The 13904-nt window shown below is 41.1% G+C and overlaps 1 protein-coding gene and 2 long non-coding RNA genes across 5 annotated transcripts; all 3 read right to left on the bottom strand.

The window, feature by feature from the left end:
- Positions 1-144: 144 nt before the first annotated feature.
- Positions 145-4336, bottom strand: LOC143317199 (uncharacterized). 2 transcript variants are annotated; one of them, XR_013076646.1, is made up of 4 exons: positions 4296-4336; positions 4091-4181; positions 334-475; positions 145-219 (listed from the first exon to the last, which is right to left on the bottom strand). It is a non-coding gene; the product is annotated as an uncharacterized LOC143317199 (long non-coding RNA). The 2 variants fall into 2 exon arrangements; XR_013076645.1 differs by having other exon boundaries at positions 334-381.
- A 2559-nt stretch (positions 4337-6895) lies between these two features.
- Positions 6896-8211, bottom strand: LOC143317196 (complement C1q tumor necrosis factor-related protein 3-like). The gene is made up of 3 exons (XM_076725231.1): positions 7710-8211; positions 7486-7614; positions 6896-7176 (listed from the first exon to the last, which is right to left on the bottom strand). Exons 1-3 carry the CDS (start codon positions 7951-7953, stop codon positions 6896-6898), a joined length of 654 nt encoding a protein of 217 aa, XP_076581346.1. The 5' UTR covers positions 7954-8211.
- Positions 8212-8387: 176 nt separating this feature from the next.
- On the bottom strand, positions 8388-12573 carry LOC143317197 (uncharacterized). Of its 2 annotated transcripts, none has more exons than XR_013076643.1 (6): positions 12549-12573; positions 12344-12434; positions 11690-11855; positions 11466-11594; positions 8583-8630; positions 8388-8468 (listed from the first exon to the last, which is right to left on the bottom strand). It is a non-coding gene; the product is annotated as an uncharacterized LOC143317197 (long non-coding RNA). The 2 variants fall into 2 exon arrangements; XR_013076644.1 differs by having other exon boundaries at positions 11690-11852.
- Positions 12574-13904: the final 1331 nt, after the last annotated feature.

Below are 13904 nucleotides of genomic sequence, written 5' to 3'. Positions count from 1 at the left end.
AAAACAGAAAGTGAATTTTTTTTTTTTGTTTGTGTAAAAAAATTGGATCTCTGGCTCGCCATCTTTGCCTTTTAAACACAATATTCAGAACACTCAGACACAAACCCTGCCTGAAAACTCATACTCACCAGCAGCCTGAGTCAGAAGCATCAGGGCAACAAGAAGCACAGACACAGTTGGCATCTTCATGGTGAAGTTCATCCAGGTGTTAAAGTTGACCTTTGATAAAAAGACACAGACATGTTAATTAGACGTGCAGGGAGAAACTATGACTCCTTGTGACTGTCAATCAATTAAAGATAGGACAGAAAATAATAAGAGTTTATCGCAAACCTGTTGCAGAATTATCTTCTCTTCTTCTCTGTGTTCTTCCTCGGTAAACTAATAAGCAGGAGAAAGCGTAGCTCTTAAATACAGTTTCTTGTTGTGCCATCCTGCGTGTCAGAACCAGGAACCATGGACACACTTACTGACACTGCACACACAAAATACAAACCTGAATGCACATGTCAACACTTTCAGGTACAATTTCATATTTGTCCAGGGAGGGTGTTTGCTAAGTCTAGTGAAGCAAAAATGGATTAGATATACATTTCCATACTATAATTTTCAATTCTTCCAGCTCTTTGTAACTCCAGGAACAAAGGTTTTATCAGCAGTGCACTCTGGGAAGAGGCAGTACAAGTTTATTAACATACAGTTACTGAGAACATTATGATAGGTGGCAAATTAAAAGAATATGTGTGTTTATAAAACTGAAGCCATGAGCCTCCACAACAGCTTCATTGTTCCTTGAAGTAGCTTGGATGGTGCCACACAAGATCTTGCACACAAGACGCATTGGGATCCAGTCACCCAAACCACTTGCTGTGTTGGTCTGGGACGCTAATGCTTCCCTGACGAGGATGTAACAGGAACATACCTCATCAATGCAGGACATGGGGGTTGTTTTGGTTGCAGTGCACCAGCGCTCAAAAAACATGGAGAGGAGCTCTGATGGACGTGGAAGAATGCGTTGAAGGCCTATCGGGAAAAGGTGGGGGACCTGTCTTTATGGTGCAAGGCTAACAACCTCTTAGTGAACGGCACACCCCTGAGGATCAACGGGACACTTGGGAGGCAAGAAAGGTGAGGAAACTCCCTTTCCACCTCAGACAGCTCCAGAAATGTAGGCTCTTTTTAGGGAACCTTTGTGGAAAACATCCTAAACGAGAGCATCACCAACTGGTATAGGAACTGTTCTACCAGGTTCCCACAGAAAGTGGTGCATTGACCAGATCACATGTGCACAGCAACCACCAAGAGGCATTGGGATCCAGTCACCCAAACCACTTGCTGCGTTAGTCTGGGACGCTAATGCTTCCCTGTCAAGGATGTAACAGGAACGTACCTCATCAATGCAGGACATGGGGGTTGTTTTGGTTGCAGTGCACCAACGCTCAAAAAACATGGAGAGGAGCTCTGATGGACGTGGAAGAATGCGTTGAAGGCCTATCGGGAAAAGGTGGGGGACCTGTCATTATGGTGCAAGGCTAACAACCTCTTAGTGAACGGCACACCCCTGAGGATCAACAGGACACTTAGGAGGCAAGAAAGGTGAGGAAACTCCCTTTCCACCTCAGACAGCTCCAGAAATGTAGGCTCTTTTTAGGGAACCTTTGTGGAAAACATCCTAAAAGAGAGCATCACCAACTGGTATAGGAACCGTTCTACCAGGTTCCCACAGAAAGTGGTGCATTGACCAGATCACAAGTGCACAGCAACCACCAAGAGGCATTGGGATCCAGTCACTCAAACCACTTGCTGAGGTGGTCTGGGATGCATGTGACCTCATGTCATTTGTAGTGTAAACACTAATGCTTCCCTGACATGGATGTAACAGGAACATACCTCATCAATGCAGGACATGGGGATTGTTTTGGTTGCAGTGCGCCAGTGCCCAGAAAACATGGAGAGGAGCTCTGATGGACGTGGACTACAAGGTCCTTTCTCGCCCTTCGCTCATCTGCAGTTCTCAAAGGACTTTGTCCAGTCAGTCTCAATAGTTGGAAGAGCCTGTATCTGTATATTCGCTCTTGACAGTTTTATTTCTTAGCTAGCCAGTGTGGAACAAACATGGCAACACATAATAACTGTGCACAGAACCCTTTGACCGTCTAGTGGAACATGCACATTTGCATATTTGCACAAAAGTGTGTACAAAACTTGATCGTTTGCTAATCGGCTTGGCGAGTCACAGTGTAGAGTTCTGATTGGCCTCTTTCTTCCCTGATTTCTTTGAATTGTCTAATGCCTGTTATACATACTATGAAGTGGAAAACATCTGTTTACCAAATGAATTATGTCAAGCAAGTTGTTATGTATAACAGTGGAGCAGAGCTGATTGCTATGAAAGTAAGTTTCACTATTTTATATGTGATTTCACAGCAGTATTTACTGTACAAGTGAACATATTGTCAGAATGAACCGGCACATAAATGAGAAATGCCACTGTGTCTGCTCTGTGTTTGTGATTCTTGTGTTGTTACAGTAATACTGATGTCCCTTAAGTTCCCAGGAACTTATGAGCGGTTATCATTGTTTGCTAATAAGGACGTCTGATCCATGTCTGCAGCTCTTTACGAAGCAACAATTCATATCTGTCAATGAAGCCTTTATGGTGTGTTACAGCCAAGTGGCGTGACGTTCTGTCTCACCCGTCAGTAAAATTGTTTTCTTTTTTTTTTTGTCAAACTTATGTTTCTATCTGGAGACAATAAAGTTTATTTTGGCTGACCAGGTGTACCTAAGTCAAACATGGGAGTTGAATCAGTGTCAGTGAAGCGGGGCATGTATACTCAGCCAGCACCATCACAAGATTACAAAATTAAACAGTGATAAACCAAGTATTTGTTTTGAGTGTGTCCATTACAGGTTTATTCAAATAATACACACCTCCTGTTTACTGAGATTATTGATGTGTGTGAGCCTGCATTTTACTTTTCACTTGGTTGTCTCTGCTTTAGTGAATTTAAAAAGTACATCCGTGGATTTCTGTATGTTGTTAATGATGAATGCTAATTGACTGTGTGATTAGTGATACACATAGTTCAGTGCAGCAGAGCAGCTCTCAGCAAGTCTGACAGCTTTGAACTTAAAACCTTCAAATTTTAATTACATTTTCCATATTTATTTGTAAATAGAATACAGAAAATGTCATTACAGCTGTACTCACCTGTGAATTTATGATAAGCATTGCCAATGTTCGTTTTCATTGCTCTTTAGACTAAAGTTGTGTCGGTGTTGAAGGGTCCAGTGAGTTCATTCCCACCCGTTGCTGCACTGAATACGATCATGGGTCTTTCTATGTGACGCAAAACATTGAAATCTCATTATTTTGTAGACGTATTTCCATACAGTGAAGTCTTTGAATCAATCAGAGCAAAAATGTCAGTTTACCTTTGTTCTTCAGTTCAAGGATCTGATTTCACTGTCCTTCAGACTGGTTTCCAGAACTCCCAGTTTTTGTCTCATGATACCAAACTCTTTCAGGAGCTCACACATGTCAGGAAAGCATGACTGTTTTTACTGATTTCTCTCCTTTCAGGAGCCTTAACACCATCATCTGCCATAATCAGGCCGCAGAACAGAGACAGAAATATTAAGATGGTGAAATTCATCTTCCAAGTTGATTCAATGTATTGACCATTTTGATATTTTTGATCTTACAGACTTTTATTAATTGAAAACATTCACTCGTTGGGAACCTCTAGTAATAATTTCAGAGGTCACCTGTTATCGTAATCCTCTGTGGATGTGCAATGTACATAGATCATAAAGTAAAAATTCCACCACAAATTATCGACCATGTTTCATCAAACACAGAGGTCATGTGATGATATTCGTCCCATGTGAGTCTTCAGTGTTATGGAGGCTGCATTGGCAATTATAAATCAGAGCTCAGCTGGACAGTTTGACACAACAGAAAGTGACTTTTCTTGATTGTTTGTGAACAAAACTGGATCTCTGGCTCTCCATCTTTGCCTTTTCTCCTTTAAACACAATATTCAGAACGCTCAAACACAAACCCTGCCTGAAAACTCATACTCACCAGTAGCCTGAGTCAGAAGCATCAGGGCAACAAGAAGCACAGACACAGTTAGCATCTTCATGGTGAAGCTCATCCAGGTGTTAAAGTTGACCTACGATAAAAAGACACAGACATGTTAATTAGACGTGCAGGGAGAAACTATGACTCCTCGTGACTGTCAATCCATTAAAGATAGGACAGAAAATAATGAGAGTTTATCGCAAACCTGTTGCAGAATGATCTTCTCTTCTTCTTCTCGGGGTCCTTCCTCGGCCAAGTGTTAAGCAGGACAAGGCGTAGCTCTTAAATACAGTTTCTTGTTGCGCCATCCTGCCTGTCAGAACCAGGAACCATGGACACACATGGACACACATACTGACACTGCACACACAAAACGTAATCCTGAATGACATGACAGCACTTTCAGGTACAATTTTATATTTGTCCAGGGAGCGTGTTTGCTAAGTCTAGTGAAGCAAAAATGGATTAGATATCCATTTCCAAACAATGATTTTCCATTCTTCCAGCTCTTTGTAACTTCAGGAGCAAAGATTTTATCAGCAGTGCACTCTGGGAAGAGGCGGTACAAGTTTATTAACATAAGTTACTGAGAACATTATGATCGGTGACAAATTAAAAGAACATGTGTGTTTATAAAACTGAAGCCATGAGCCTCCACAACAGCTTCATTGTTCCTTGAAGTAGCTTGGATGGTGCCACACAAGATCTTGCACACAAGACGCATTGGGATCCAGTCACCCAAACCACTTGCTGCGTTGTTCTGGGACGCTAATGCTTCCCTAACAACGATGTAACAGGAACATACCTCATCAATGCAGGACATGGTGGTTGTTTTAGTTGCAGTGCACCAATGCCCAGAAAACATGGAGAGGAGCTCTGACGGACTTGGACTACTCTTGACAGTAGTGCAAAGATGGAAATACAAGTGTAAACAACCACCAAGACGCATTGGGATCCAGTCACTCAAACCACTTGCTGAGGTGGTCTGGGATGCATGTGACCTCATGTCATTTGTAGTGTAAACGCTAATGCGTCCCTGTCAAGGATGTAACAGGAACATACCTCATCAATGCAGGACATGGGGGTTGTTTTGGTTGCAGTGCACCAACGCTCAAAAAACATGGAGAGGAGCTCTGATGGACGTGGACTACAAGGTCCTTTCTCTCCCTTCACTCATCTGCAGTTCTCAAAGGACTTTGTCCAGTCAATCTCAACAGTTGGAAGAACCTGTATCTGTATATTAGTGGATGAGTTTTGTCTCTGTGTGCAATGAATTAACACTATGAATTATTATCTATGCATCCTCTGTACCACAGAGCTCCAGAGTGGTCTCAAAACAAAAGAAAAACTTCCACTGAGCCACACTGTTGCATTTGGTGCCATCTTCCTCCATTACGATGATCAATCAAACAAGTGCTGCCCAGATGTGAACAAATCCACATGAGAGCATTTGTCACCCTTTCATAATTTTCCCATTTCTTTAATTCAGTAGTAGCTGTACTTGAAATACCTTAATATAATTGTTACTTTATGCAGCCTCGCTTGTCATAGCAAGACTTGTGTCTTGTGTGTGTGCAAAGCAGTTAATGAGTGATTGGACTCCATATATACGAGGTAATATACAATTCTAGTCAGAATTATTATGGTATTATGTCTTGATTAAACTTAGTTAGTGGATAATGCAAAGGATTCAAATATATATAACGAACACACGCAACCACAGACATAGCAATGACAAAAAACAAACAGCGTTGGTTGTAAAATATTTTTGTCTTTCCTTTTTAATATGAGAGCAGAAACAAATTGTTTTGTAGATTTTTATTTTCTGGTACCTTAATAGTTTTCCAAAATTGTAATAATCTTAAGACTGTCCAGTGAGTTCCGGTTTATTCTCTTTAAAATAGTACAAGAAAGTGTTTGTTTCTTCTCTTCATCAAGTAGAAAACACGTCATTGAAACCGGTCTGTGACATAAGGTAGAAAATGATGGGAGGTTAGCCTCTGTTAGCCTCTTTGCTCACTTTCACTGTGAACCTGCGAGGTGAGAGATTAGCATGTAAATACGGTAACAAAGGATTTTAAGATGCACCCCTGTTCATCAGCAGAGATGCAAGTCCTCTACTTCTTTGAAAATCTCCTCCCTGGTTGACAGCAAACGTTTCCCATAGGATCATTATATTTGTCCCTTATATGAAACCATGCAGGAAGCAAACTTGGATATTACGTATTTTAATGTTTATATGCTGTTTTAGAATGTTTTTAATGCATTATGTAAACCGGAGCACTGCATCACTGCTCCAGTTTTGTGACTCATACTGGAAATGATGCGAACACATTGGATGCATGAAGGAATTTTATTGGTTTAATCAAAAGATAGCAGGCCACATAGTCTACACACCACTTTTGCATTCTTACTTTTGAGTTAATTGAAAAAAAAACACAGAAAGTTCGAAACATCAACAGGTGTAGAGGAAGGCCAATAGAAATGCTTCTATGATGAGACACAACAGAAGTTTAACTCATTTGAAATAGATCAACTATCAGCTCACAGATGAGGTGTTGTTGTTAATTCTGATGTCATTTTCCAGTCTGAAAGTCTGAGGTCTATTGCATTGTACTCATCCAAATTGCACTGTAAGTAGGTGCACTCTTTAACCTGCAGTAGCTTCTAGAACAACTTTAATAATTGAAAGAAATTAAAGTGAAGACACATTATAGAATTTCAAATATGTAGATGATTTCAGATCTCTTAAAAGTAAAATTGTATTTGTAAATTCAGGCGAGTCATAATTTTATTCACTGTTTTTCAAACATGACCAACCAGAAAACCACTGAAGGTGGTAATAAAACCATTTCGCCAAACATGTGTATCTGCAAACAAGCGCACATACACATGGTCCCCTCGTTGCAGCTGCAGGAACGCTGCATTTCCTCCATTATCAGCCCCATCAGAGGATGTACTGTGGTCACCGGTCATCACAACCCCGTGATTGTTCCTCATGAGGATTAGAACCGCAGGGTGAGCTCCTCTTGCGTGATAAAAGAAGGTGAAGTAGTACATGCCTTCGACAGGTGCAGTGAAGATACCTGTGGAAACAGTATTTTACTCCAACATTTTATTCCATCCTGGAGAGTGTGTTTGAAACTGGGTGGATCACACTGTAAGTGTCAGATCTTGTGGTAAAGATAAGAGAAAAAGGTTTTTCCTGCACTGCACAAAACATCTGGTGAAAACAATTGAGAAGTCATTGAAGATTAAGACCTCACCTGTCTGGAAATCGTGCTTTGAACTGAAAAACCTTCAAATTTTAATTACATTTGGCACATCTACATCACTGCAAACATTTTACTTATTTGTAAATAGAATACAGGAAATGTCATTACAGCTGTACTCACCCGTGATTTTACTGTAAGCATTGCCAATGTTCGTTTTCACTGCTCTGTAGACTAAAGTTGTGTCAGTGTTGAAGGGTCCAATGTTTCCATCCCCACCAATTGCAGCACTGAATACGATCATGGGTCTCTCTATGTGACGCAAAACATTGTAATGTCATTATTTTGTAGACGTGTTTACATACAGTGAAGTCACTGACTCAATCAGAGCAAAAATGTCAGTTTACCGTTGTTCTTCAGTTCAAGGATCTGGTTTTCACTGTTCTTCAGCCTGGTGTCACTGTCCTTCAGGCTGGTTTCCAGAACTCCCAGTTTTTGTCTCATGATACCAAACTCTTTCATGAGCTCACACATGTCAGGAGAGCAAGAGTGTTTTTCACTGATTGTTCCCGTTCCAAGAGCGTGAACACCATCTTCTGCCATAATCAGGCCACAGAACAGAGACAGAAATATTAAAATGGTGAAATTCATCTTCCAAGTTGATTCAATGTATTGACCATTTTGATATTATTGATCTTACAGACTTTGATTAATTGAAAACATTCACTCGTTGGGGACCTCTAGTAATAATTTCAGAGGTCACCTGTTATCGTAATCCTCTGTGGATGTGCAATGTACATAGATCGTAAAGTAAAAATTCCACCACAAATTATCGACCATGTTTCATCAAACACAGAGGTCATGTGATGATATTCGTCCCATGTGAGTCTTCAGTGTTATGGAGGCTGCATTGGCAATTATAAATCAGAGGTCAGCTGGACAGTTTGACAAAACAGAAAGTGAATTTTTTTTTTTTTTGGGTAAAAAAATTGGATCTCTGGCTCGCCATCTTTGCCTTTTAAACACAATATTCAGAACACTCAGACACAAACCCTGCCTGAAAACTCATACTCACCAGCAGCCTGAGTCAGAAGCATCAGGGCAACAAGAAGCACAGACACAGTTGGCATCTTCATGGTGAAGTTCATCCAGGTGTTAAAGTTGACCTTTGATAAAAAGACACAGACATGTTAATTAGACGTGCAGGGAGAAATTATGACTCCTCGTGACTGTCAATCCATTAAACATAGGACAGAAAATAATAAGAGTTTATCGCAAACCTGTTGCAGAATTATCTTCTCTTCTTCTCTGTGTTCTTCCTCGGTAAACTAATAAGCAGGAGAAAGCGTAGCTCTTAAATACAGTTTCTTGTTGTGCCATCCTGCGTGTCAGAACCAGGAACCATGGACACACTTACTGACACTGCACACACAAAATACAAACCTGAATGCACATGTCAACACTTTCAGGTACAATTTCATATTTGTCCAGGGAGGGTGTTTGCTAAGTCTAGTGAAGCAAAAATGGATTAGATATACATTTCCATACTATAATTTGGAATTCTTCCAGCTCTTTGTAACTCCAGGAACAAAGGTTTTATCAGCAGTGCACTCTGGGAAGAGGCAGTACAAGTTTATTAACATACAGTTACTGAGAACATTATGATAGGTGGCAAATTAAAAGAATATGTGTGTTTATAAAACTGAAGCCATGAGCCTCCACAACAGCTTCATTGTTCCTTGAAGTAGCTTGGATGGTGCCACACAAGATCTTGCACACAAGACGCATTGGGATCCAGTCACCCAAACCACTTGCTGTGTTGGTCTGGGACGCTAATGCTTCCCTGACGAGGATGTAACAGGAACATACCTCATCAATGCAGGACATGGGGGTTGTTTTGGTTGCAGTGCACCAGCGCTCAAAAAACATGGAGAGGAGCTCTGATGGACGTGGAAGAATGCGTTGAAGGCCTATCGGGAAAAGGTGGGGGACCTGTCTTTATGGTGCAAGGCTAACAACCTCTTAGTGAACGGCACACCCCTGAGGATCAACGGGACACTTGGGAGGCAAGAAAGGTGAGGAAACTCCCTTTCCACCTCAGACAGCTCCAGAAATGTAGGCTCTTTTTAGGGAACCTTTGTGGAAAACATCCTAAACGAGAGCATCACCAACTGGTATAGGAACTGTTCTACCAGGTTCCCACAGAAAGTGATGCATTGACCAGATCACATGTGCACAGCAACCACCAAGAGGCATTGGGATCCAGTCACCCAAACCACTTGCTGCGTTAGTCTGGGACGCTAATGCTTCCCTGTCAAGGATGTAACAGGAACGTACCTCATCAATGCAGGACATGGGGGTTGTTTTGGTTGCAGTGCACCAACGCTCAAAAAACATGGAGAGGAGCTCTGATGGACGTGGAAGAATGCGTTGAAGGCCTATCGGGAAAAGGTGGGGGACCTGTCATTATGGTGCAAGGCTAACAACCTCTTAGTGAACGGCACACCCCTGAGGATCAACAGGACACTTAGGAGGCAAGAAAGGTGAGGAAACTCCCTTTCCACCTCAGACAGCTCCAGAAATGTAGGCTCTTTTTAGGGAACCTTTGTGGAAAACATCCTAAAAGAGAGCATCACCAACTGGTATAGGAACCGTTCTACCAGGTTCCCACAGAAAGTGGTGCATTGACCAGATCACAAGTGCACAGCAACCACCAAGAGGCATTGGGATCCAGTCACTCAAACCACTTGCTGAGGTGGTCTGGGATGCATGTGACCTCATGTCATTTGTAGTGTAAACGCTAATGCTTCCCTGACATGGATGTAACAGGAACATACCTCATCAATGCAGGACATGGGGATTGTTTTGGTTGCAGTGCGCCAGTGCCCAGAAAACATGGAGAGGAGCTCTGATGGACGTGGACTACAAGGTCCTTTCTCGCCCTTCGCTCATCTGCAGTTCTCAAAGGACTTTGTCCAGTCAGTCTCAATAGTTGGAAGAGCCTGTATCTGTATATTAGCTCTTGACAGTTTTGTTTCTTAGCTAGCCAGTGTGGAACAAACATGGCAACACATAATAACTGTGCACAGAACCCTTTGACCGTCTAGTGGAACATGCACATTTGCATATTTGCACAAAAGTGTGTACAAAACCTGATCGTTTGCTAATCGGCTTGGCGAGTCACAGTGTAGAGTTCTGATTGGCCTCTTTCTTCCCTGATTTCTTTGAATTGTCTAATGCCTGTTATACATACTATGAAGTGGAAAACATCTGTTTACCAAATGAATTATGTCAAGCAAGTTGTTATGTATAACAGTGGAGCAGAGCTGATTGCTATGAAAGTAAGTTTCACTATTTTATTTGTGATTTCACAGCAGTATTTACTGTACAAGTGAACATATTGTCAGAATAAACCGGCACATAAATGAGAAATGCCACTGTGTCTGCTCTGTGTTTGTGATTCTTGTGTTGTAACATTAATACTGATGTCCCTTAAGTTCCCAGGAACTTATGAGCGGTTATCATTGTTTGCTAATAAAGACATCTGATCCATGTCTGCAGCTCTTTACAAAGCAACAATTCATATCTGTCAATGAAGCCTTTATGGTGTGTTACAGCCAAGTGGCGTGATGTTCTGTCTCACCCGTCAGTAAAATTGTGTTCTTTTTTTTTTTTTGTCAAACTTGTGTTTCTATCTGGAGACAATAAAGTTTATTTTGGCTGACCAGGTGTACCTAAGTCAAACATGGGAGTTGAATCAGTGTCAGTGAAGCGGGACATGTATACTCAGCCAGCACCATCACAAGATTACAAAATTAAACAGTGATAAACCAAGTATTTGTTTTGAGTGTGTCCATTACAGGTTTATTCAAATAAAACACACCTCCTGTTTACTGAGATTACTGATGTGTGTGAGCCTGCATTTTACTTTTCACTTGGTTGTCTCTGCTTTAGTGAGTTTAAAAAGTACATCCGTGGATTTCTGTATGTTGTTAATGATGAACGATAATTGACTGTGTGATTAGTGATACACATAGTTCAGTGCAGCAGAGCAGCTCTCAGCGAGTCTGACAGCTTTGAACTTAAAACCTTCAAATTTTAATTACATTTTCCATATTTATTTGTAAATAGAATACAGAAAATGTCATTACAGCTGTACTCACCTGTGAATTTATGATAAGCATTGCCAATGTTCGTTTTCATTGCTCTGTAGACTAAAGTTGTGTTGGTGTTGAAGGGTCCAGTGAGTTCATTCCCACCCGTTGCTGCACTGAATACGATCATGGGTCTTTCTATGTGACGCAAAACATTGTAATCTCATTATTTTGTAGACGTATTTCCATACAGTGAAGTCTTTGAATCAATCAGAGCAAAAATGTCAGTTTACCTTTGTTCTTCAGTTCAAGGATCTGGTTTCACTGTCCTTCAGACTGGTTTCCAGAACTCCCAGTTTGTGTCTCATGATACCAAACTCTTTCAGGAGCTCACACATGTCAGGAAAGCATGACTGTTTTTACTGATTTCTCTCCTTTCAGGAGCCTTAACACCATCTTCTGCCATAATCAGGCCGCAGAACAGAGACAGAAATATTAAAATGGTGAAATTCATCTTCCAAGTTGATTCAGTGTATTGACCATTTTGATATTTTTGATCTTACAGACTTTGATTAATTGCAAACATTCACTCGTTGGGGACCTCTAGTAATAATTTTAGAGGTCACCTGTTATCGTAATCCTCTGTGGATGTGCAATGTACATAGATCGTAAAGTAAAAATTCCACAACAAATTATCGACCATGTTTCATCAAACACAGAGGTCATGTGATGATATTAGTCCCATGTAAGTCTTCAGTGTTATGGAGGCTGCATTGGCAATTATAAATCAGAGCTCAGCTGGACAGTTTGACACAACAGAAAGTGACTTTTCTTGATTGATTGTGCAAAAAAAATTGGATCTCTGGTTCTCCATCTTTGCCTTTTCTCCTTTAAACACAATATTCAGAACACTCAGACACAAACCCTGCCTGAAAACTCATACTCACCAGTAGCCTGAGTCAGAAGCATCAGGGCAACAAGAAGCACAGACACAGTTAGCATCTTCATGGTGAAGTTCATCCAGGTGTTAAAGTTGACCTTTGATAAAAGGACACAAACATGTTAATTAGACGTGCAGGGAGAAACTATGACTCCTCGTGACTGTCAATCCATTAAAGATAGGACAGAAAATAATAAGAGTTTATCGCAAACCTGTTGCAGAATTATCTTCTTTTCTTGTTCTCTGGGTCTTGTTCCTTGGCCAAGTGTTAAGCAGGAGAAAGCGTAGCTCTTAAATACAGTTTCTTGTTGCGCCATCCTGCCTGTCAGAACCAGGAACCATGGACACACATGGACACACATGGACACACATACTGACACTGCACACACAAAACGTAATCCTGAATGACATGACAACACTTTCAGGTACAATTTCATATTTGTCCAGTGAGCGTGTTTGCTAAGTCTAGTGAAGCAAAAATGGATTAGATATACATTTCCAAACAATGATTTTCCATTCCTCCAGCTCTTTGTAACTGCAGGAACAAAGGTTTTATCAGCAGTGCACTCTGGGAAGAGGCAGTACAAGTTTATTAACATACAGTTACTGAGAACATTACGATGGATGGCAAATTAAAAGAATATGTGTGTTTATAAAACTGAAGCCATGAGCCTCCACAACAGCTTCATTCTTCCTTGAAATAGCTTGGATGGTGCCACACAAGATCTTGCACACAAGACGCATTGGGATCCAGTCACCCAAACCACTTGCTGCGTTGGTCTGGGACGCTAATGCTTCCCTAACAACGATGTAACAGGAACATACCTCATCAATGCAAGACATGGTGGTTGTTTTGGTTGCAGTGCACCAATGCCCAGAAAACATGGAGAGGAGCTCTGATGTACGTGGACTACTCTTGACAGTAGTGCAAAGATGGAAATACAAGTGTAAACAACAACCAAGACGCATTGGGATCCAGTCACTCAAACCACTTGCTGAGGTGGTCTGGGATGCATGTGACCTCATGTCATTTGTAGTGTAAACACTAATGCTTCCCTGACGAGGATGTAACAGGAACATACCTCATCAATGCAGGACATGGTGGTTGTTTTGGTTGCAGTGCACCAACGCTCAAAAAACATGGAGAGGAGCTCTGATGGACGTGGACTACAAGGTCCTTTCTCGCCCTGCGCTCATCTGCAGTTCTCAAATGACTCAACAGTTGGAAGAACCTGTATCTGTATATTAGTGGATGAGTTTTGTCTCTGTGTGCAATGAATTAACACTATGAATTATTATCTATGCATCCTCTGTACCACAGAGCTCCAGAGTGGTCTCAAAACAAAAGAAAAACTTCCACTGAGCCACACTGTTGCATTTGGTGCCATCTTCCTCCATTACGATGATCAATCAAACAAGTGCTGCCCAGATGTGAACAAATTCACATGAGAGCATTTATCACCCTTTCATAATCTTCCCATTCCTGTAATTCAGTAGTAGCTGTACTTGAAATACCTTAATATAATTGTTACTTTATGCAACCTCGCTTGTCATAGCAAGACTTGTGT

The sequence above is a fragment of the Chaetodon auriga genome, chromosome 24 (genome assembly GCF_051107435.1).
Source record: "Chaetodon auriga isolate fChaAug3 chromosome 24, fChaAug3.hap1, whole genome shotgun sequence".
Lineage (NCBI taxonomy): Eukaryota > Metazoa > Chordata > Actinopteri > Chaetodontiformes > Chaetodontidae > Chaetodon > Chaetodon auriga.
Note: the sequence above shows the minus strand (reverse complement) of the source record. Positions and strands in the feature narration are given on the sequence as shown.